Here is a 23,497-nt window from a genome sequence, read left to right as displayed (position 1 = left end):
GGTTCAATCAAACTTAAGGGTAAAATAAATATATTATAGGGCCATAAATATCTACATTGATGATACTACATGGAAAATGGGAATTTGTTAGTTAAATGTTAATCAGGATAAACATCTGTTTAATTTATATGATTTTATTTTCTCAGTTTGCATATTTTAATAACAGCCCTCCAAAAAAGTTTAAAAACCCATCTGGATTGCTAAAGTGTAAAAGCAAACAGACTTGTTAGAGTTGTCAAAAAATACATATAATTTATATTTGAGCACTTTCTGACTCCCTTTACTGAACGTGCATGATTTATTATTTTTCTTCTAGGTTTGATATATTAACTTTTTACCTGCTAGAAAGGCCTTTCATTTAATGTGGGCTTGCAGAACTGGCTGAAATATTTCTCCCAGATTCAGACACACACAGAAGGACCATTGTCTTCCACCAGTACCTCGGTATGATGTCATAACCCTGGTCTTTCTGAGTAAGAAGCTTTGATTTATAGCCAGGGCTGCTGCCAATGTGTGGTTCTCAGAACTTCATATTAAATTAGATGACATAATGACATGTGTTCAGAATCTAAGAAGGCATCATCGAACCACTGAACACCAATTAACAGAAATTAATTTACTTATCAGACTAATTTATAACAGTGAGCTCTGTCATATTTTAATATTCAAAATCAAGCACTGTTTAAAATTGTCTGTCAGCTGACCTAATGCATTGTGAAGTAATAGGCATTTAAAAATTCACCATACAAACCAAACTTGCCTTCTTTTTTCCCTTTTCATGGCAAGAGCCAGATCCATAGCAGAGTAGTGTCTCCCAAATGAATAACGTTACTTCTGAGCCTGACTGCATGTAAAAACAGTATCATCTTTTGTGTATACAACTTCACACATTCTGGCTTCATTGCTGAAGTTTATTATGGGCAAATCTCAGCATATGGCAAATTCAGTCACAATTTTTCATTCTAGCCAGCTGAGAATCTGCAAGACTGGGTGCTTTCTCAGCACCATGGAGCAGTTTTGAGACAGAATGTTTGTTGCTATTTGGTATAGCTCTGCTGGATTTAAGAAATAGCCTGGTTTCTGCTGAAAGTGCTTGCAGGTTCTGAACAGCTGTAGGGCTTTGCACTTAATGGCCAGTCCAGGCCTGCTGTGTGACTAGGAGTGTCTCTTTTAGCTGGTGGGGTTTTACTATGTCATTTAAGATTTGAAATATTTGAGCTAGAGGTTAGTCATCCTAATACTATTCTCTGTTAAATATTAATCCTGAGAAAATTAACGGTACTGTCTCTATCTCATTGTGTGAAATATTCACTTGTGCAAGTGAGTGATGATGGAAATGGATGTGTATTATGGCAGCTAGCTTACCGTGCCTCCATGAGGATCTATGAAAAGGGCTCGAAACCCCTTTTTTGAGCTTGGGTTGGTAAAGATTTGCAGTTAATGAAGCATGAGTCACTAGGTAAGTGGTAACACTAGTCCCCAGCTGGCCAGTGAACAGCCCTGTCTGCTGTGTTGCCTTGTGCAGAAGTTTGTCCAATGGGTTGCCCAGGGTTCTCCTGTGCAGGTCTAAGATTTGGACTGGATCCTTGAGGGTCCTGTCCAACTCCAGATATCTATGATTTTCTGAAGGAACCAAGTAGGTTCCTACCTAGGAGAAAATGGTGAAGGTGGACACTAAGGTTGGTATCCTCAGCTATTCTATGTCAGCTGCAGTTGCTCACCCCAGCTGAGCATCTCAGTCCCCCAGAAGTCAGTGAGACAGTGGTTAGGGTGTGTTACATACAGGTATTCTAAATTGTTTGAGTAACACCACAGACACCATGAGGGTGGGTGGGTAGCCACTGAGCACAATTGCAGGCTGTTCATGCATTGGTTTTGGAAGGTGTGCCATGAAATACCCACAGCTCTTGCTCTGGCTCTCTGCAGTCCTTTGAAAAGTAGAAGAAAATAGTTGCCCTTTCAAAGAAAGCATTTAAGGTGGTTTACATCAACTTTTGACACAATCATTGTATTTTCAGAGTGTTCAGGATATCAGACCCACAGCTAGTTTGAGTTTGGAAATAGAAACACTAGCAAAGATTTTTGGCCCTTTTTACTCCATTTGGTGAAGTTACATAGGCTAGGGAGAAGCAGGTAACAGGACAGAGTAGTGTAAATAAGCTGTTAACAGGTGTAATGTGGCAATTCGTGGTGTATCTGTCCTCCACAAGTCAAGTGCTATTGTTAATTCATGTAAAATACTAAAGTTGAGGTCTGCCCAAAAAGAGAAGTGTTAATGTCTTACATTTCTTCTGACATGCTCAGCTTTGCAGTTCTGATTCCAGATCATTATAATGGGTTCTTCATGGAAAAAAAAAATATCCTATAGACCTTCCTTCTCCAAACTGGTACCCCATGAAGACATTTGCGATTTTTTAAAGGATAGTGAGTGGTTGCCATCCCAAGTTTGGTAAGATGCATACATTCACTCTGCCCAGGGTTAATGGCTGTGCAAATAGGAGAGCCCTGAAAAGTCAGATACAAATCCCTTCACCATTTCAGAATGAATACTTTTCCTGTCTTCTAGTGTGATACCTGTTCTAGTTATGAGATTAGCCTACAAACAATATATATGATAATGAGCAAGGAGTGACTTCTTTTACTGTGCTGAAAAAAACATATTAAAAAAGGTAGTGGAGACAATTCAGTTGAATGAGTTCAGGCACCTCTGAGCCTAAGTGCAGGTAAGTATCTGTCCATTTAAAGACAGTTTGTTTCCCATTACATGAAATAACTGATCCTCAGGAGTATCGGTTCAGAGCAAAACACTGTAAACAGATGTCATATAAAATGGAAGTACCACTTTAGTCTCATATCCCTTCTTCTTGCTTCCCTCTCTGGCTACCAACCTACTGTTAGCAAACAAGCTACTGTGACCTACCCTGACTGGCCCTGTAATTAACAACAGTCTCTATTTTCCCTCTGAACTCTGAATTATAGGCAGCCAAGAGTGTCCTTGGTTGCTGTCACCATCTCCAAGGGAGTTTTTGGAATGGAGTCCTGCCCACCCATCAGTCCTTTGCCTGGTGCAGAGCAGGACTTAATGGTTATCCTCTGTTGGTTGCAGCCCATGTATGTCAGCGTAGCAACACAAAAAAAGAGATTCACAATATTCATGGCCACTAATCAGACCTCCAAATGAACCCCATGGCATTGCTTTTATAAAGAAAATAATTCAAAGTTAAGTGACAAAAAAGTGCTTGGCAAATCAGGTAGCAAAGGTGTGCTGTAGAAGAGCTACGATGAGAAACCAGCCTGAGATCAGGAACCTGCCTTCTGCAAAGTCTCCAGCCTGCCTACCACCAGGGCTATAACCCTTCTCTGGGTTATAACAAGTCAGACAACTCCAGGGTTTATTGGAGTTGTATTAGCAGTGGTTGAGCTTGGAATTATTTAGCACAGGTGTTTCTATAACAGTGATATATTAGGAAAATTCAGTGTTCAACAACCATCATATTTCCAGCTGTGCTGTGGTTAGTGCTAGCACAGTGAACCTAATATAAAACATGTGAGAATATTTGCTAGCTCAGGAACTTGTTGAAGGTATTTTCTTACAATATCTGAGCTGCTGTGTTTATCTAGGTGTGTTTCTTTGGTCTTGCATTTTCGTAAAGGGTGTGATAGTGGTTTTATAAAGCTGTCAGTGAACCTGGAATCTGCTTCTCTGCAACCAAGTGCATTAGTAGCCCTGCTATCCAGTGTACAGCACACAAGGTGGTGAAAATAAGATTATGAGGAATCCAATGGCAGTCCGTTATCCCCAGCACATTTGTCTTGAGCAGCACCTGTGCATCTGTTACATATATAGACCTGTTTTTACTAGGGGTGCTAGAAATCCTGAAACAAGTGTTGCAAGCATCTACATGTAAAAGAACATAAAAGGAACAAAGTTAACAAGGGGCTAGGGAACTGTAAAACAAGGGTAGTGAAGTGCATTCACCGCCAGCAAAATTTGTGAGTGTTAAAAGAGGTTTTATATGTACACATGCACACGTGCATATTTAGGGGTTCAAAAAGACTCATACATGAACATAGTAAATGGCAGGACAATGTATAAAGGTTTTTGTAAAACACAAGCAAAATATTGTCAGAGGCACTCACACAACACATATGTCTCTGAGCTGAGTTGTGCAAAGATGTTTCGTTAATAACTTTGTGCCACAATGGGTTGGTTATTAGAATATTCTGAAAAATATCCTTTGGTGTCACTGGAATTTTTTAGAAAGAAGATAAATGCATCCATACTCAAGCATTGTATGCATTAGCGTTGCATCTGTCTAGAAAAAAAATACATTTACAGACCAGACTGGCTCTATTATTTATAATTTTCCTGATAGAGATAGTGGGTATCTTTTACCTCTACACTGCGTCTGTTGTAGCAGAAGCTTCAAAGGCACCTCCCCTTGATTTGAGAGAGAAAGCCAGTGTTGAAAAGACACTGATTTGAGGAAGGATCTTCTCTGATTTGAGAAAGCAGCTCTACACTTGTCATGACTGAGTTGATGCTCATTGACTGTCATTTCTGTCCAGATTCTCATAGTTTTTAGAGAATTGACAGCTCATTAGGGCATCTTTTGGAACAAGTAAGCAAATGTCTAGAACAGGAATCAGTTTTTCTTGGTAGACAGAGACTGACTAACATTTCTTAGGAGTTGGCATTGGCAGAAATTAAAAACTAAATAAACCGTATCTTATCTTTCACAAATATCCCCATAATTGAAAACTTCTTGTACATAGCAGTTTGTCATGTATCATTGCAACTTTACTTTCATTGAACTCTGAAAGCCCCATCTCTACCTTATTATACTCCAGTTTACTGAGTGTGCAGACATTTATCAAATGAACCATCAGTAGCTGTGGAACTGCAGTAGTATATCCAAGTTAAAATTCTTGCCTTGATTACTACAAATCCATGGAGCCCTTGGGTCCAAAGCTTCCACTGAAGCTCAGTTATTTGCAAATAGATTTTTATAGCACATTAGTGCTGGAGGAGAGTCCAAAGAAAATAGTCCTTTTCAATATTAGAACCAGCTGTGACTTTCTTGTGCTGATGACTCATTCATTTTTTTTATAGGGTGGGAGAACTAGGCAAAAGACACACAGAGTCTTATTCACGACGTTGTTTGTTTTGCAAAGGGTATCCTAGCCACAAGCCAACTTGATCATACCAATACGCAACTCATGTTTATTTAAAACCTTTTTTCTTTTAACAGTTCCAATTATAAAAACAGAACCCACAGATGACTATGAGCCTGCTCAAACCTGTGGACCAATGAACCAAGGCTTAAGCCCTCTCTCTAAACCATACTACAGCCAGCAGATCATGATGCCCCCTGATCCTGGTTCATGCCTCGTGGCTGGCTTTGCCTCCTGTCAGCAGAGAAACGCCGTGATGTCACCCTCTCCCAATGCAAGCCCCAAGCTGCACGACCTTTCGTCCTCTCCTTACAAGTGCATCCCCAACCCGGGCCACAGTCACCTCGGACTTCAACAGCCCGCTGGAGGTGTCCCCACCATACAGGAAGTGCCAAGGTCTATAGTTGTGCACCCAAGCTCCTCCGAGCAATCATCTCACATCATGCTGCAGCCGCAGGTGAGTCAACATCTGAGCAGTAGCTGTCCCCTTGGTTATCAACAAACACTCTATCCCAACAGTCCCTCTTCTCCAGTTCCATCTGTTACCCAAGAGCCAACCTATTTGCAGTCCTGCAGTCCAACTCACTCATCCATAATGGGTCAACAGCAGCAGCAACTGCCGAAGGTTCACAGAAATGAGTCTCCAACAACCCAACCACTGTCATTGCCAGAGTTGCATGAGGAAAGTAATCATAATTTGGCCCCTATTCCTGTAACGATCAAGCGAGAACCTGAGGAATTGGACCAGATGTACCTGGATGATGGTAAGTCTTCCGCAGCATAGGTTTGCATTCACCATGTTGCTCTTATCAGTGAGTTCCCTTAACCCCCTCCTTCTTTTGAATCCTGGTGGAAAAAAAGTTCAATTAACAGCCTGGTGGAATGGTGCGGACTTTCGCTTGGACTGTCTCTATACAGGAAAGGGCCCTCTCATTCCATTTGCAATAATGAAACCACATTATCTAAGCATTAAATGCTGTTAGTTAGCATAGAGCTAGCTGCATGACCGACAGCTATGTTGTAATAACCGTAACTGTATGTTCTTGGCTTATGCCCACACCAGTGACCTGTGGAGCTGCAGTGAAAACATATTTAACATTGTCCCATTCGTAATGCAGTGAAATGTCTGATGTGCAAATCTGTTCACTGGAACTAAATGATAAACTGCTCTACTTCAGTTGAGAAGGTTCAAATTGAAAATGGAGGCACATCTTTCAGCATAACTTTTCAGTCTGTTTGCATCTGGCATTAAGACTGGTTTTTTGCCATTCTTCTTATGGCCTTGCTGATGATTTTTTTTTCTTTCGTAAGATTCTGTATGTATATATAGTCTCCGTGCACCACCAAAAAGCTAAAATACTGTGATAAACTTGTCACACTCTAGTTTCCAAAGATTTATTAGTTGAATGTAATAAAAGGGATAATATGGAATTTGATTATGTGACCTCACTGAACTGTGATTTAGCATTTGCTGCTAAGCATCCCAATAGTATTCTGGTCCTTCACCTTAATGCAGTATGTGAGTTCCCTTCCAGTAGCCACATAACTTTATGTAACATACCATTCTGTTTGAAGAAGAGATGCCTCTTAAGTGGCTGCATTGAAACTAATTGGTGCCAAGGAACATCTGAACATGATTGTCCTCGAGGGAGAATTTAAAGACAATTCATTGCACTGTTTTTTTTTAAAAAGGACATTTTGTCATTCTATTTTAAACAGCATGCTACTCACTGAATTAGGATTGCAACTTAATATTTTGGAGCCTGAATAGCAGCCCTTTGCTTTTCAACTCTAGAAAAATTATTTTTCTTAACAGAAGTTATTATTGGTTACATGATAGGTCTAAGGAATTTTTCCTAATCAGAAATTTAGTTCACTAAAATTATGCACAACACATTTTTGTGACAAGGTTTTTTTCATATAGCAGACGTTTTTACCACTTGTCTGTGCTGTAAGAAGTAAGATTTCAGCTGTAAGAAGTAAGATTTCAACAAACTAAGTGAGAAATGTATGCAAACCAAAACAAAAAGCCATGGCCAGATTTAGGTTTTGAGAGAAAACAGAAGTTGTATATGGAAGGAGGAGAATTCAGATAAAATATAAACCAAGTTTATAGCTGTCTTTCTAGAAAAGCATGAGAAATGGGCAGTCTTCCTGCCTTACCTCTCAAAAATTCAGCAACCACTCCTCTGACAGAACCACGAAAGTTGCCTTTGGCTTGTCTCTCCAAGAGATGGGACTGCATCTCACGGATGAAGGGTGAATGAAGCTCCTTAGCCATGTCTACTTGAGGTTTCTCCTGGAGGAACAGAGGAACTGGCTACCATATGTTCTGAGAGGTTTTAGTTTTTTTTCAGCAGCGTTCATTCTCTCTGACAAAGCATAAATAATTTAACCTTTAACCTCATCTCTCTTCTGTCCCCTCTTCTGGACACACATACACACCAGTCCTCTAACAGATGATCAGAAGTAATTGTAGAAGGTACCTTGTACATCTGCCCTGAAACTTGAGGTTGACTTTGGAGATCTCTTCAGCTAGCCAGATCCAGATATATACTTCCCTTTGGCATCCAGCAGGCTATCAAAATTGTTCTACAAGAACTATAGGCCAAGAAAGAATTCATAAATATAACAGTCCTGGTAACAGAATATAATAGGAAAAAAACCAACCTTTTGAACTTCCAGAAATTATATACCACCAATTTCCTCTAAAGGGGTTGATCAGAAATGGCTAAACTGATATTTAGGTTTGTCTTAGGGTTCACACTGATGGAGTGTCACCCACGTAAGTTGCCCTTTCATATCTGAACCTTATCACACTACCTGAAAGGAAGGGTCATCCACTCCATGTTTTGTGTTGACAAAATGAAGCCCTTGTAGTAATCTAGAGTGGACTGCTATCATCTTTATATTTGTCTCAGTGTCTGGGCAGTTAAGAGAGAAAGTATGTGGCAGAGGGGCTAAAGGCAGGAAGCATGTCATGTTGGACTTGTTGTGGCCAAGCCACCCTGTTCAAACCATTCAGAGCTCCGTCATGCCACAGATGCCTAGCACAGGAGCACAAAACTGTGGCTCAGGCTGGAAGCCTACTTGGGTCTATGCTATATGCATTTCATGAAGGCAGCCTTTTCACCACCACTGCAGACATTGGTTTCACATTCCGTTTAATCTGATGTAACTGCAGGCTCCAGTGAAAAGGGTAGCCTCAATCCATCTTGCTCTCAGTCACATGTTCTTGCTGCTTCCTTTGAGTCATATCAATTGATTATGGAGCAGCAGAGCAGGCTAATGAAAAATTAGCCTGCCCAAAATAGCAAAACTCACATAATTTTCTCTTGGGTCAGCTCATGGGACCACATGCCCTTTGTCCAAGCACTGGGTCCAGCCCTCGAGAGGGGCAGGAAGTCTGGCGCTGTGAGTTGAGGGGTGCCACAGGACCGCTCCCGCTGGCAGCAGCCCACCCATAGGCCAGAGTAAGTGTGAGTTGAAGCCACACATCTGATGTGATCTTATCTCCCCAGCAACTATCTAATCAGTTCATCCTGTCTCAGTTAAAAATCCCCTTCTCATGCTCACCTGTCAGTTACGGAAGGGCTCCATGGCACAGTCTCAAAGGGCAGTTTGGCTACTACAGTGACTGCCTGGAAACCACCAGTAATTGCTCCTGGTATCCCAGGAGGTGCTGCTCACTGAGATGGGCATGGAAGCACATATGCAATGACTTTGTGCCTGGCACTGTTTCATTCAGACCTCTGGCTATAACTGTGGAATAAGGGACAATGGGTTTTGGCAAGTGGCTCATGCCAAATGGGAGCAACTAGTCTTTCATGTGCCTGATTTTTTTTTAAAATAGAAACTTTTAAGCCATCACCATTGTTTATTACTGGTATCATATCCACCTCTAAGTGTTTTTCTTGTTGGAGGAGAGATATCTGTAGTACCTTATGGCTGTATTCTGAAAACCAGAATATCAAATCCACGAATCCAGAATATCATATCCATGAGTAAGGAGGGTTCCTCTTTTTTTTTTTTTTTTTCAATAGAGTGCTGGTAGCTATTTATACATCCAGTTTTACCTAAAAGTATTTGAGAAGTGTGAGGTATAGACATCTAACATACTTATGGGACTGCCAGACAAATAAAATACCCAGCTGGTTTTCCCAGATGATATTTCATAAAATTTTGGCTGCTTGTTTACCACTTTAAGGAGGTTTGATTTATGCATCTAATATATGCATAGCATTTTTGGACCAGGTATAAACAGAAATTTTTTTGGTTTCAGCTTATGGGTTCAAAGAAATATTCATTCCTTTTGTTTTGGAGTATGTCCAAATATAGACCATCTACACTGCAAAGTATAGATGGAAAAGAGGAGTCAATGAATTTATATAGATAAATATCCTTTATATGACATTTTTCTGCTTTGGTAATGGTGGGCAGCTGAAGTGATATAAAGGGAGCCCACGAGGTGACTTCCATTATGACAAATAAGTTTCGGTCTTGGCAATTTGTTTTAAATCGAAATCCACAGTAGCCACCTGGGCTACTCATTAAATGTGCTGTCCCTTTCAGTATGTGAATATATGATTCCACATACAGAACATATTTAAAACTCACACCATAAAGTGATACCTGATATATTATGGCTATGCTCTTGATACTGAAAGGTATCTGGCTTGTATAGCAGCACCCATTTCAAATAATTTTGAGTTCAACCTCCTAGCAAAGATTATGGCTGACTGCCTTTGCTGCTTTCACGGGAAAATCTGATTAAAAGTGGTTGAAATGGTGACATTTATGCCTGTTTTAGTCCTCTGCAAGAGCCCATGGTCCTTTGCAGTGGGAGAGGAAGTGTCTCCTGTCCTCTGTGCCAGGAGCTCTTGCAGAAACCTGCAGGACACTGGGGCACCCTGGTAGATGATGCCAAGGGTGACAATGTCTCTGTGTGTGTATTCCACCCCTGCCTTAGACAGTGAAGGTTAAGTGACATTTCTGTTTCAGAGCTAACCTGGGAGTAGTGTGGGATGCTAGGGTGGTGGAGCTCATGGAAAATCATTAGGCAGGCAGGTTTGAGGGACTTCTTCAGTACAAGTCCATGCTGTAATTGCTTTTAAGAGAAAACATTTTATTTGATGTACTGATGTATCTGCTGTGCTGTAGAGCCCCTTTGGGGCATGAAGTGGATTAGCATTGCTTTTCTTAGTGGTAGAAGAAACCCCCAGCCAGAGGCAGTAGATTGGAAGTTCACACAGCTTTCCGGATGTTCAGGCTTCTGGGAACTGGCCGGGCTTACAACAGGAGATGCTGAAGGTGACTTGAAATCACCTTCCTTATACCCATTTCCCTTTCCTGTACCTAGTGTAGCCTGAGTGGAACACAGAACTGAGGTCCAAATCTTTCCTTTCACCAGAATGGAGAGAGGTCAATTAAGCATGCTAATGCCAAGAAACATTTTTCAGTTTTTAACTGGCACTCCCAATAGCTATTGGATATTTTTCCTGCAGCAGAATGATACTCAGTTGTGAAATTATTTCCTGCTGTTAGACACATCAAAGAATGTAGTTTTTATTACAGATGAAAATGAAATTATTTTCAAAAAGCAAGGGGGAAGCACAGGAAAAAATGTGTGACTTACATTTTCAGCAGATTTCAAGGTGTATTGTAAATGTGTAATCCCATTTGTTATATCAGTGCACAAAACTTCACAAAAGCAGTTTTTAAATTAAAGCAAAGCAGCATCCTGGAGAATTCTTTAAGGTGGGCTTGAGTACTGAAGCTGAAGATCTCAGCTTCTTCAAGCTTTTCCTGGGTTGTAATATCGCCTTCTGAGATGCAGTCCCAACTTTGTTGAAATCACCATCATGCTCCCATTGCTGGCCATGGGACCAAGGTTCCACATGCTGTTGAAAAAAATGTTCTCCAGAACGTCCTGAGTCCTGTGTAGGAGCCAGAAGTGAAATAACAATATCTGAATGACAGATCTCCTGTCTGAAGTTTTGTATATTAATTCAACCTCCTCCTCTCCACATGAATGCTTTCATAAAGGTCTCTATCCTGATCTTGACTTGATTGGATCTATAAATCTTTGTGTAGTAAGATGAAAATACACAGGTCATAAACAAAGGTATCTGATGTTTGGATATGTGGCTAAGAAAAAGTATCAGAACCACATAATCATCTTTTTTAAAACAAGGAGGCTTTTGTTCTTGTGATTGTCTTTGCACAGCTGTGAGTTTTATAGCACTGTGCCAATGAATGCACTCATTGCGACTTTTATTTTACTCTGAAAAGGTAAATTGGGAGCACTAAGCCCCCAATAAGTATGTAAAAGTGGCAAAACCACAGGTAAAGTGTTACTGAAAGCTGCAGCCCTGCCAGCCATTTCATTTTAAACATGACTCTTTTAAAAATAACTTTTGCAGTAAAAGCTGTAACTCCTGGATGTAATATGAGCTATTGCTAATGTCATTCCCATGAATTGCTTACAGCGTTGAACTGTTAGATGTCTGACAAGTCCATATATCTCCTATGCAGTATATATGAAAGTTTTTTTGCCTCTAAACCATATGTTCTTTTTTTACTCCTCTATATTCTGGAAATGCACGTGGTTTGGTGATATAGTTTATTTGAACAGGAACCATAGCAGACAGAATTATTCTTTTGCTGAAATGTATCCTTTTTCATACATCTCAGCTTCATGATTAAAGCAATTGGCTCTTGAGGCACTAAGTTTAGTCTGCTTCTGCCACAATTATGCCTTTGAAAACTCCTGAGTTCACTCAGTGATTTCCAGTAGTCCAAATGTCATTAGAACAACACGCAGGTAGTCTGCAAAGCCCAGTAACACTGTCTACACTTTGGTCTGGCTTGGGCAAGCTTTTCCCTCCCTCCCTCTTGGCCAAGCCTCGCAGCTCTGGGAGAAAACAAATAGCTTTCCTCATGGAAAGTTTTGCTTAACCTGGCACAGTGCCTGAGCCTAGACCCTCCTCGTCTCTAATGATGATTGAAAGTGTACATGCTACTGTGATAAAACATGCTGAGTCGTTAACATTTGGGGCTTGGGTTGTAGGCGATGAGTACGGGAGGGCTGAAGTAATGCGTTCAAGTCAGACCTTCAGCGGACTTGCGTGTCTGAGTTGGAGGGGTATCCTGTTACACGAAACCACACACCCATGGGGATAGTGTTTTGCTGTTTCTAGTGGGTTTGATGAATTGGGTCTCCCAGGAGGCCCACCAGAAGAAAGCCCCCAGAAGCGCAGATGACCAGACTAGGTGTTCCTCCTGGTTTTCTCCAGCCCCAGGTGTGCAGCTGCTCTTAGGGCAGACCTGCCTACCTCTTAGCTGCGATATGCTGTGAAATACAGTAGGGAACTTTGCTTTCTTTCAACATCAGCACTTAGATTTCCAGGGAGTCTCAGACTTTCAAGGAAGTGTCCGGTCCCTTCGGAGAAGTCTTGGGTGGCTCCAGCCCCATTCAGTGATGGCAGACACTGGCAGAGGGAGCAGGAAGCTGGCCAAGCAACGGGAAAGCTGCAGAAAGCAATATTTTTAGTGCTGAACAAACAGATTTGCTTTTTTGTGCATTTGCACCCACACCTTCGTGTTAACATTTGGAGTCATTAAGTGCTCAGATGAAGCTGTGTTGCTCCCCCTCTTTACAGCCAAGAGCTGCTTGGCACGGCAGCCCTGCTGGTGGCTGTGCAGTTCGCTGGGAAGAAGTCTCTACTGACTCCCATGCCCGATTCATTCTTCTATTTCCATATTAATGGCTGTTGGCGTTGCTATTTCAAATGGTAAAGGTTCTGTTGGTTATTTTCTGTAAGTTTCCTCTGGTGGTTGGGAGAGAAGAAGTTGCTGTATCTGAGCCTTGGCAACATTTACATCTGCTTTTAAGCCTGGAGCAGTGCCAAGGAAAATACATGGCTTGCAGAAGCTTCGTGAGAAAGCTTTGTCCCGATGCAAAATATTTTAGGAATATGTTGTTTGTTTGAATTGTTTCTGCTGAGCTGAGCAATGTTAGGTGGTCAGGTGTGGCCTTGTGCCTCCTGGTCGGCCTCCATGCTCCTGTGTCCTGAACCCGTTCTGGCAAAACGCTGCTGGGGAAGTTGTGGTAGCAGACTCCTCTTCTCAAGGGAGCACAATATCACACAGACCCCCACTGCGTCTCGGCAGAGCTGGGCTAGAGCAAGCTGCCAGCAAACACATACGTGTCAGAGGAAGCACTCTCATGAGCAGACTCCCTGACTTCACAGATGGCACTCTTGGTGAGGCACTGGCAAGCTCCTGGATCCCCAAGCTGTGGAGAGCCTGCCTCTCTGCTCCCACTTAAGTCAATAACACCATTCCCTCTGGGTTCGTTGGGAACGGGACCAAGCGTGTGGCTGGTAGTTAAAGTGCACATAATAGCTGCATTCATGGAAACCTGGTCCCTGATAGGCAGAGAGGGAGTTTTCCCTAGCAGATTTCTGCACGGCACCACTGTTTCATCTGTGTCTGCTGGACATCTGGGGGCTTGGTCAGGGGCCTGATAGTGTCTTGACCATTGCTGCTGAGAGCAGGCTGCTTGATAACCTGGCTCCAGGTCTTTCCTCCTCTCTGAGGAGCTAATGCTGATTGCAACCAAAGGGGGCACAGGCTTTCCACAATAGGCTTATCTCCAGGCAGGGAGGAATCTTATGAAAAAAAGCAGACCCTCAAAATGTTCCCCTCCTCCTCTGTCACTGAGGAAGTCTGCAAAGTCTGGGCATTGAAAATACCTGGGAACAATTGGTGAGTAAGAAGTACAGTAGGAAAACTATGGTCCTATTCTTCATTGGCTAGGCTGGCTGGGTTTGTCAGCAAACTGGGGAGCTGGACCAGCCCTCTACCTACTTTACAGGCCTCACTTTGTCAGTAGGTCTTCTACATTTTGCACGCTATGAAGCCTACTGCATGGCAAACAGCAGAAAGCCAAGTGAGATGGTGCTACAAGTGTGTCAAAACTCCCAAGCTGCATTGTTCCTGAACAAGTAAATTGCAATATGAGCACTTGAACAGTCTTGAAAAAGCAATGCTATAGGCTATCAAAGTCCATAATTAAGGGATTAAATTCTTTGGTCCTTATGTAGTTACAGCTCATGTTATCCAAGCATCATGTGTGCACAAGAACATTCCTTACTTGCCTTTCCTCTGCACAACTAAAACATTATTTTTTTACTTAATTTTGACCCATCTGCAGCCATATGAGAGCGCAGAAGACAAGATTTGATGTTTTATATCTGTGCTTTAAAGATTGCTCTTGATGTTAGATTTCTGTGGGAGCTAGAGGTGAAGATTTGTTCCATTTCATAACTCTTGTGATATCGTTGGGATTGCAGAATAGGTATTGCTATAGATATTACAAATCCATTTTGATAGTCTGGGAACAGCAGTCAGTTCTTTTTCTAATACTTCAGGGAAAATATGTTTCATTGCCACCTCATAAGCAAAATCTTCTGCAAATTACTTAAGAAGTAGAAAAAATGCTATTTTGGGTCACAAGAGAATCCTCCAAAAATAAAAACCTGAAGAATATTTATTTTAACCTTTATTTCTATCCTGTATAAGCAAATCCATATGCATATATAGTGTGCATGAAATAAGCTATATATGAAATGAGCTGTAAGATTTAGTATTCTAATTCTTTTGCATCCTTGTAGTTGTCACGGGCAAAAGTGATCTAAGTCTCTTCTACTCATGACTGACTTTTCTGGTGTGTGCTGAGTAGAAGCTTTTAGAAACATGATGTCAGGTGGAGAAGCCCATCCTGTGGATGCTGTGTTGTGCACAGTTAGTTTCTGAACCGAAATACCCATTGCAGCTCTGAAAACTGGTTCCATGCTGCTGCACATCTTTGAGCTGTGGTTGTCACTGATGCTGGCATCCCAGCTTTTGCTATCCAGTTATTCATTTGGAAGACTGAAGCAACTGGTAATCTCTTCGCTATTAGTTGGCTTCTTTTTTTTCCCTGTGATGACTCTGTGTTCCACCAAGCTCCACGCTGCACTTGTACTCAGCTATTGACTCGAGGGCTTTCAACTCAGAGCATCTGCATAAGGCATTAACAGCTTCTCCAGGCATCTTCTCCTTACAGTAATGTCTCTGGGTCAGTAGTACTGGGAGGTTCAAATGTTCTTCTCAGTCTAAAGTGACTGTGTGTGAAATCGTCATATTAAAAGAGGTTAGCAGAGAAACTGGTCTGGATTTTTTTCAGTTACACACTCCTGTTTGTTTTCTTTCTTCTGAGAAAATTCCCTGGCTCATTGACTATTAACCATGGCACCACACAATAGAGAGGTGTCCGTGGGCCGCAGCGGTCAAAGGCTACAGTTTCCTGATGTTGCTAGAATTGATGCAATGCAAGTTGTGGTTTTGCAGAGAGTTATAATGGGTCCAAGTTCTGGCAAGTTGTACCTCAGCCAGGCAGTACACAAGATCTCTCTGGAAGGGCCACCAGAGATGGAGATAGCTGCTCTACTCCAGACCCTGAGCTCTACTTTGAAATAGTTCTCAGGGATTTTCTTCTTGTTTTTTTTCTTCCACATAGAGAGTATGTTAGGATGAGGGAACAACTCATTACAAAAGAAAAAGGGCAGAAAGTGCCATCAACCACAGAGAGAAGACTGCTTTTTGCATCAGCGGGCCAATATGGTGGCAATGGTTGCTTCAGAGAACTTTCCAGGAACTCTCTCACTGTTTCTGGAAACCCATGCTGGACCTTTACAGGTCAGACAAGCACACTGTAGTCTATTTAAACCACAGACTCACTGGATGAACTGTGTCAGATCACCACTTGATAGGAACCTGTCAACCTCCATTATTACCAGACAGACTGCTGATTTCTGCCCTGTTCAGCACATAGTCAGAGTTGTAGAGATAAAGGTGCCCATCACCTCTCGGTTTAGAGGGTTTAGACTTACCTTTCACGCTATTTCAATGGTAAACTATAGTCTTAAAGAGGAACCAGCAGTGCTGAAATCAAGGAAACGTTTGTCAGAAAGACATGCTAATGCAAAAGCATCTTCTTGCAGTATTTTAGTCGCTAATTTACAAGTCCAGAGATAGCTGAAGCCCTCAGCTGAGTTGGTCTGTGTTTGCTGGCAGAGGCAGATCTGTGTTGCAGGACTTCAGGACCCTCAGTCAAAACAGGGGTTCTGCATGGGGCTGCTCCCTGTAGAGGATTCAGCACATTTGAAGGTTTGGGGCCCTTTGTGACAAGTACAGGCAAGTGCATGTGTGTATATACATATATTCTATTTAGGAAACTTACTAAAAAAAATAAAATAGAAGCTTTCTCATGAAGCTGTAGCACAGTTAGCAAGCATTTTAAAGTTTCAGACTTCGAGTATGGCTGTGAAACTACCTGGTGGTGTAATTAGAGTGAGAGAAGGCTTGAGAAAAAGAGAAATGAGAGAAAGGTTAAATATAGCATCCCCATAAAAAAAGAAAAAAAAGGGAAAAAATGATAAGCAAAGATGAATTCTGAAAGAAGAGAGGAAAGGATGAGCGTGACTGTGAGAGGAGTTTGTCTAAAGGTAAAATGGTACAAATGATTAGTAATAGCCCAGGATTTGACTGCCATGGAAAAGTGTGCCTAAAGAATACCTCACTTTGCCCCAAAATAATTTAAGTATAGAGAAAAATTAGATGAGATTATAAAATGAGCAATGTGATCATTAAATTTACATAGATATGAAGAGAGAGTGTAGAGGAACCCGTCTGTCTGTATCGATCTGCAGTGAGGTGTCTGCATTGCCTGCAGATGGGAAGTTTTGGTGACCCAGCTCCACTGGGGCCTCAAATAACCCCATAACTTATTTCTGTGTTGTATTGACAAGTTTTCTAAGAGATGAAGAAAGGGTTTCAGTGCTACCACCGGGTGGAGAAAGCTCCTGTAGGGAGCCCAAAAAACCCTCAGAAATAATATGGAAATTAAGGGGGTAGGAAGTGCTCTCTAAATAAGTACAGTCCCATCACCTGAACTTCCTGAGAATTTTCATATCAGTTTTAAGACTCACAGTGTAAGAGGGCATTCAGTAAAAATGAGAAAAATAAGAATGTATTATCCATTGACTTTTCCCCAGTTGGAAACTACCCAGAAAAAGTAGTGCTAGAAGGAGTAGAAGTGATCAGACCTTGACAAGGCAGAGGAGGCTTTGTAAAAGCTCGCTTTTAAGGTTATACAATTGAAGAATAAAACAGGAAATCCCTTTACTTTGCAACTCTCGAAAGATGGCATTCATGTTACATTTAGGATGTGATCCAAATGCCATGAAAATTTTTCCCATCAACTTTGATGGATGTTCTAAAACAGGATGTGTTAAACCGGGGGAAATATTAACAGACTTGCAAGTAAATTAACAGAAGATTCACAACAGATTATGAATCACTGTATTAAAGAATCAATTAGAGTCAGCTATTTACATAAAGGCAGAGTAGTAGAAAAAAAATTTTGAACTAGGAGAAATTGGAACATCTGCTGAAGTTTCCAAAGCTATATTTAATATTATCTTAGGAAAAGCACCTGGACTGAATGGTGTCTCATCAAAAATTTTAAGTGTTTCCAGACCAAAATCACTTTTGAAAAAAAAATCCTTTGCTAAAGTGAAAAAGAAAACTCCTCCCTAATTCTTTCCCTTCCACTGAATTCTGTTACAGGGAATATCACCATCTTAAACCAGAGCACCTTCTGCTCCCATGAACTAGTTTGTCGGAACCAAGGCCTTGCATAACAGTACCATGAGCAAACTGTGGGGTAGATTTTATTATTATAAGGAATATTTTGGATTCAACACTCAGCACAGAGGAGAGTACAAAAAGTGAGCAGACTTTGGTAGAGATGCCAGATTTCCTACCAAGAAATCTACAAATGGGTGGACCATTTCTTTGGTTGTTAGGTGAATATTCGGAAAAAATAATCTGGTTTTGGAATTTGAAGCAAACTTGCTGTCTGTCTTTATTTTAGTGAGGAAGGTGGTCAGATAGAGGACTTTCTGTGTCTCATGTTAGGTGTTGTGACCCTAAAAATGTTTGGTCAGCCAGCCAGAAATCAGCCAGATATATACCTAATATTTCAGGGCTATATTTATGGTTTCTCTGATGATGAAATCTAGATTTCTGCAATGACCAACACAATTTCTTTACTGTTAGTCAAGACCTCATTTCAGGGAGGAGCTGGCAGATGCTTGTGATGCCAGATGAGGCTGTATCATGCTTTCTGTCGTGCATGGTCCCCTGAGGGATATGGTCACCACCTCTTTGTGCCTATTTTTGGAAAAATGTCAGTGTTCAGAAAGTTGTCTGAAGAGAGATTTACATTTCGTATGAAAAACTTTCATCAAGGGGAAGCACCACTTAACGGGGAAACCCCCATAACTTGTGACACTAAGATGGCTGTAAGAATTCTTTGTTAAGTTGTCTAGGTGGGAATATTCCTTATAATATGGGAAAGACATCTAGATTTTACACTGCTACTGCACAACAAAAATCTTAGGGTGGGAGACCTTGAGGTTATTCTTGATAGAGACAACTATAGTAAGTCAATATAGATTCATCTAGATGTAGTGCAACTGCACTGATTTCTACCTGTTCAGACCCAAAACCAATTTATTTAAGATTGAATGTACTAGATGCAGTGATGATCCTTCTAACTACACCCTTCCTTGAGATTACCCCACTTCTAAGTGCTAACAGACGTTTCTGTGTATCTTTTCCTTTACAGACTTTTATTTCTATTATGTATCTGTATCTCACATGCCAATGGAAATCAGGAAAGGAAATTAATTTGTATGAATGGACTTCATAAATTTCCTGATTTACCAGTAATGAAATCCTGGTTTGCAGAATGAGAAATTATAGGGCTTTTCCAAAATATCTTAATCCCTGGCTATGATTAGTGGCATAAAATGAACCATTCTTTCCTACATGTCTGAAGTCCAAGTTGTGCTCCATGTGATATTCTTTCCAGTCTCATGTCAGTAAATAATTGCCATGCTGCACTTTAGTCTGTCTCTGACCTTCACTATGCTCGCCTTTCTTGTACAAAAGCTGGGAATTATGGCAGATTGATCTCCTGAGATCTGATCTAGTCTGGTGTGAAAGGAAAGTTCATTAATCCTACTCCCAAATTCCTTTACCAGTTTACCATAAATGTACTACTCCATGAGCATATGTCAGCACAGCCATAACAGTGCTTAAAACGAGATTAGACAATACCTCATGATTTCTAACTACTTCTACTTTTGCAGGAATACAAATTCACTTTCTTTGTATTGTCAAGGGTGATATTTTTGTGAAAAAATTGTTTTAATTAGTTTTGGTTTTATGAGTTTAGACTAGAATATTGTCTAGTCTATCTAAACTTGGTCAATTTGTGTCATCACTTGAACATGAACCAAAAATGGTTCATGTTTTAAGGAGCCTCTTTTGGGAATATGAAGAACCAAGTAGCTTAACATAATTTTGTTTTAACAATTAAAAATTGGCACCTCAGCTGTGTACTGAAGCAAAGCAAGGATTTTTAGGCCTACAGAAACGGTTTAAAATCTAGAAAAGAAAAACCACGTGCTGCTACTAAACCCCTGTGTATGGTTTTCCACTGTTCCCTAGAAAGGGGATGGAGCTCTAGGATCAAAATGCACTCACATGCATATGCACTCAAACCAACATACTGAAGTAAACACAGAAACATGCTTGTCCTCTTTGAGTGATCGAAATAAGAAGTAAGTCTGCTGACATCAGAGAAGTCTTGCATGCTCCAAAATTCAGGCAAAATAAGAGAGCAGATCTATTTGCCTTTTTTGCATGTCAACATTAAAACATTTCAAATGATCTTTTGGGAATAATGAGCAAAATAGGATGTTTACAATGCAGTGACTGATTTTTTTCTGCCAAGTCATCAGACCAGTACATTGTGCATTTGTAGACCACTTTTACATATCTGCCTGTGTTTCATAAGAACTTGATGCAAAGCCCATTGAAGCAAGTAGGAATTCTTCTGTTGCCTTCTGTGTTCTTCGGATCAAACTCCAACTCACAATCATGATAGCCTTCATCTCACAATCATTTAATGCTCTTTAAAAAAGTCCTATGTTGAAAACAAATAATACATGAAAATCTCTTAATACTGGGTGGAAATTTCAGGGCCCAAAAGTTGATGCAGACACAATTTATAGTTCCCAAAGTAACTGTGGAAGATTCTATTACATTATTATGTTAAGGTTAATGGCACATACAATAATCTGAAATGCTGCCTGTACTGTGCAAGTAGTGTGACTGACTGGTGGCATTTTAAGAACCCTCACTTTGGTTGTTGGGGTGTGCTGATATTTAAAGCAATATTTGTGTTAGTTTCAAGGAATCTCAAAGAGATCTCAATGTGTTCTTGCACATAAGTATATTTTGTGTGAATGCACCATGTCCATTTTGGAAGTCTTGAGTTGCTGTACTTGTGTGGTCTGTAATGAGACAATGACAACACTGCACCATACGTTCTCCACAGAAAACAAGGTAATTCAACAATTTTCCACTCTCTGTGATGTTTTTCTCAAAAGAGCAGGCCTTCTTTATGTGTGCAAAGATTTCTGTTGCGGCTCTCCATAGATAGCCATGACAAAGAGAAAGCATGAAAGCTTCTAGGTCAGAACATTCATCGTTGCTTATCTGGCCCTCAGAGACATTAGCTAATCGAGGCACGATACTCCGTACAATAGGACAAGTACTGTAAAGCTACTTCTGTTATCCCAGCAAACATGGAGACTTATCATTCTCGTGGCCATTTTACAGGATTTGTTTTCTTCTGACAACAACATCCACAGCCTGTGGTGCTATCAACTCCAACAATGAATCTGATGCTGGCTCTCTGTGTTATCGTCTCCCTAATAACTGTCTTTTTTTTATTTTTTTTTTCTTTCCCACCCCATTTGTGAGAATTTCTCCCCTGGAGCTCTTCTCTATCAGGCCCCTGCAGCTGCTGTTATTTTAGATATGGCAGGAAGTAGGTACCGGAAAACAGCAAGAGCTCACAGCACTCAGAAAAATCTAGAAATTCCTCTGATTTACTCCAGGCTCTGGCTCCAATCAAAGCTGGTTGAAAAAAAGGGAATGAAAAGGGAGAGAGAGGGTGTTGGCGGAGGGAAGGGCCCTGGGCTGTGTGTGTCAGGAAGGAGAGTTTCAGCCATCACCTCCTGCAGGGTACTGGGGAGTTGCTCGACATGACCATGTAGTCAGGGAGTGCTTGGCTGGGAGCAGGGTTCCATGCTGCTGGCAAGGCACAGCTGGGGCCAGCACCTTCCCTCAACAACCGAGAAAACTTCTTTTTGTCTCCCAAGGGACATGCTTTTCTAAAAACCCATCCCTTTGTCACGTTCTCCCCTCTCATGTCTGGTGTACACCTAAAGCAGATCAGCTTCCCTGGTCGTCCGGCGGCTCCTGTAAATGCTTTTAGCAGCACTTAGCAAAGGATGCCAGCCAAAGACACTGGTGGAAAGTCACTGGAGCAGGAAACTTACATCACTACTACTATTATTATTAGTTTTTTTACTACAACTATTATTTTTATTATAATTTTACAGCTCAGATGGGATACTTCTTCATCTGCTCAGGAAAGACATTTTTAGTCCCTTTGAGTACTTTTAAAATCAGGCTGACTCTGGAGGTGACTTCTGAAAGAAAAGATAAAAATAAGAAATTATAAAAACACCTCCAAACCTTTCAGTTTGGCAAGCAGTTTAGAAAAAAACCACCACCATCCCCATACACAAAGATGTACACAGCAAAGATACTACCTTTAGAATTGGTTTTAGGTAAGAAATCTTCCTCTTTGACACAACAGATAAGGAGGAAGATGTTCACCCACAGACATCTCACACTCTTAGCAATCTAGTTAACATCTGTAAATGTTTTAGGGAAAGAAATTACACTTTGAGACATTTCTTTTTTAATTACAGGCTCCAGATGAGATTTGTTAGAGCAGGGAAATGTATCCCATAGCGACTGATGTCAATAGCAAGCAGTCCCTAAAGCCAGCCAGGATTGGGAAAGCCATGCTGTTTGCTGCTCTTGGCACTGCTCCCTGCTTTCACAATGTCAAACTTAGAACTGCCTTTATATGCACTTTTCATTTTTTTTTCCACAGTAGCTGTTGCCAGCAAGCTGTAAACTACCGTATATCACTCAGATTTAAGAACCTAAACTTTAAAACAAATTAAACTCTTGTTGACATTGTAGTAAAAATCAGAATCGAACTGAACAGCTCAGTAAAACTGCACTTCAATTATTTTATGGATTTAAGATTGTTTTCTAGGATTCCCAGACTCCCAATACAGCAAAGTTATTTCCTCTTGGCAGATGTCTGGAAAAAAAAATTCATTGAATGGATGAAATTATGTAGCAGACACTGGGTTGAAGCCTAAAGAGAGGAAATGGTGTCTCCCCAGCACCTGTAAATATTTGCTCTGTGTCTTGACCAGGAGAGACTTTCATCCATACTTCAAAAAAAATTTTCAAGGTTTTTATTTTGTGAGTTTTAAAGAAAATAGGATTTTCATCTGTCAAAACCCAGCTCCTAGCTAGGTGTTTATGTGGGTTTGAACGAGAATGGCAAACACAGATCTGACCCACCCTTTAGAACCACGTCCAAATGCAGGTAAATGCATGCAGTGCACCAGTGTTCCCAGTTCCTGGCCTCTTCTTATCTTTCATTTCCCTACTCAGTGTTAATGTTGGGTATTCTTTTTATAATTCTCTCTTCTTTTTTTCCTATTCTGTAAAGTGGAAACAAAGGTTTCCATCTGATTAATTGCCAGGTTTCCATTCTTTTTAATGTTTCCTCTCAAAACAGTTTGGAATGAAGGTATTTCAGAAATTTGTGTAGACGGAAGCTACTGGAGATAATAATTTGTTTCATGGAACTATGTTTTACAGAAGGTGTGGTTGCACAAGAAGGGCTGTTGTGTGGAGCAAACAACGATCAACTTGCACAGCCTTTCATCAAAACCTTTGTTTTTTTCTTTTATCCCATCATTGGAATGTCTTTGATGTCCCTAAAGCCTCAACCTGAAAAGCATTGGGTTTACAGGGTCTTCAGCAAGACTCTGACAGGATCTTCAGCAAGAGCTGACCCTTGCTGGGTTGCTCCTGTCACAAGGATGCTTCTGAAGATAGAGCAGGATATTGCACATCTGCATGCCCACAGCTAGGTCCTGGGGTGTACATGTTCTGGCTGATCTCCCCGGGCAGCAGGGAGCTGCCTGCCCCTTTAAGCAATGTGTAGTTGTGTGGATTTTCCAAAGCTCCTTGTGTTGGG

The 23,497-nt window shown here is 40.9% G+C and overlaps 1 protein-coding gene across 4 annotated transcripts in view; it reads left to right on the top strand.

Moving 5' to 3' along the window:
- NFATC1 (nuclear factor of activated T cells 1) overlaps positions 1-23,497 on the top strand; it is a 110,952-nt gene that overhangs the window by 73,996 nt on the left and 13,459 nt on the right. For 2 of the 4 annotated variants that reach the window (XM_051798883.1, XM_051798884.1), the window contains exons 9-10: positions 5,253-5,632; positions 5,744-5,939. In XM_051798883.1, coding sequence (XP_051654843.1) covers positions 5,253-5,632; positions 5,744-5,939 — 576 coding nt within the window. Of the gene's footprint in view, positions 1-5,252; positions 5,633-5,708; positions 5,940-23,497 lie in introns of those variants that run through there. The other 2 variants (XM_051798885.1, XM_051798886.1) reach the window with 2 other exon arrangements.

This window comes from Manacus candei, unplaced genomic scaffold, assembly GCF_025592945.1.
Source record: "Manacus candei isolate 608988 ecotype Guabito, Panama unplaced genomic scaffold, ASM2559294v1 h1tg000049l, whole genome shotgun sequence".
NCBI lineage: Eukaryota > Metazoa > Chordata > Aves > Passeriformes > Pipridae > Manacus > Manacus candei.
The sequence above is the reverse complement of the archived record's forward strand: the minus strand, read 5'-3'. Positions and strand labels throughout refer to the sequence as shown.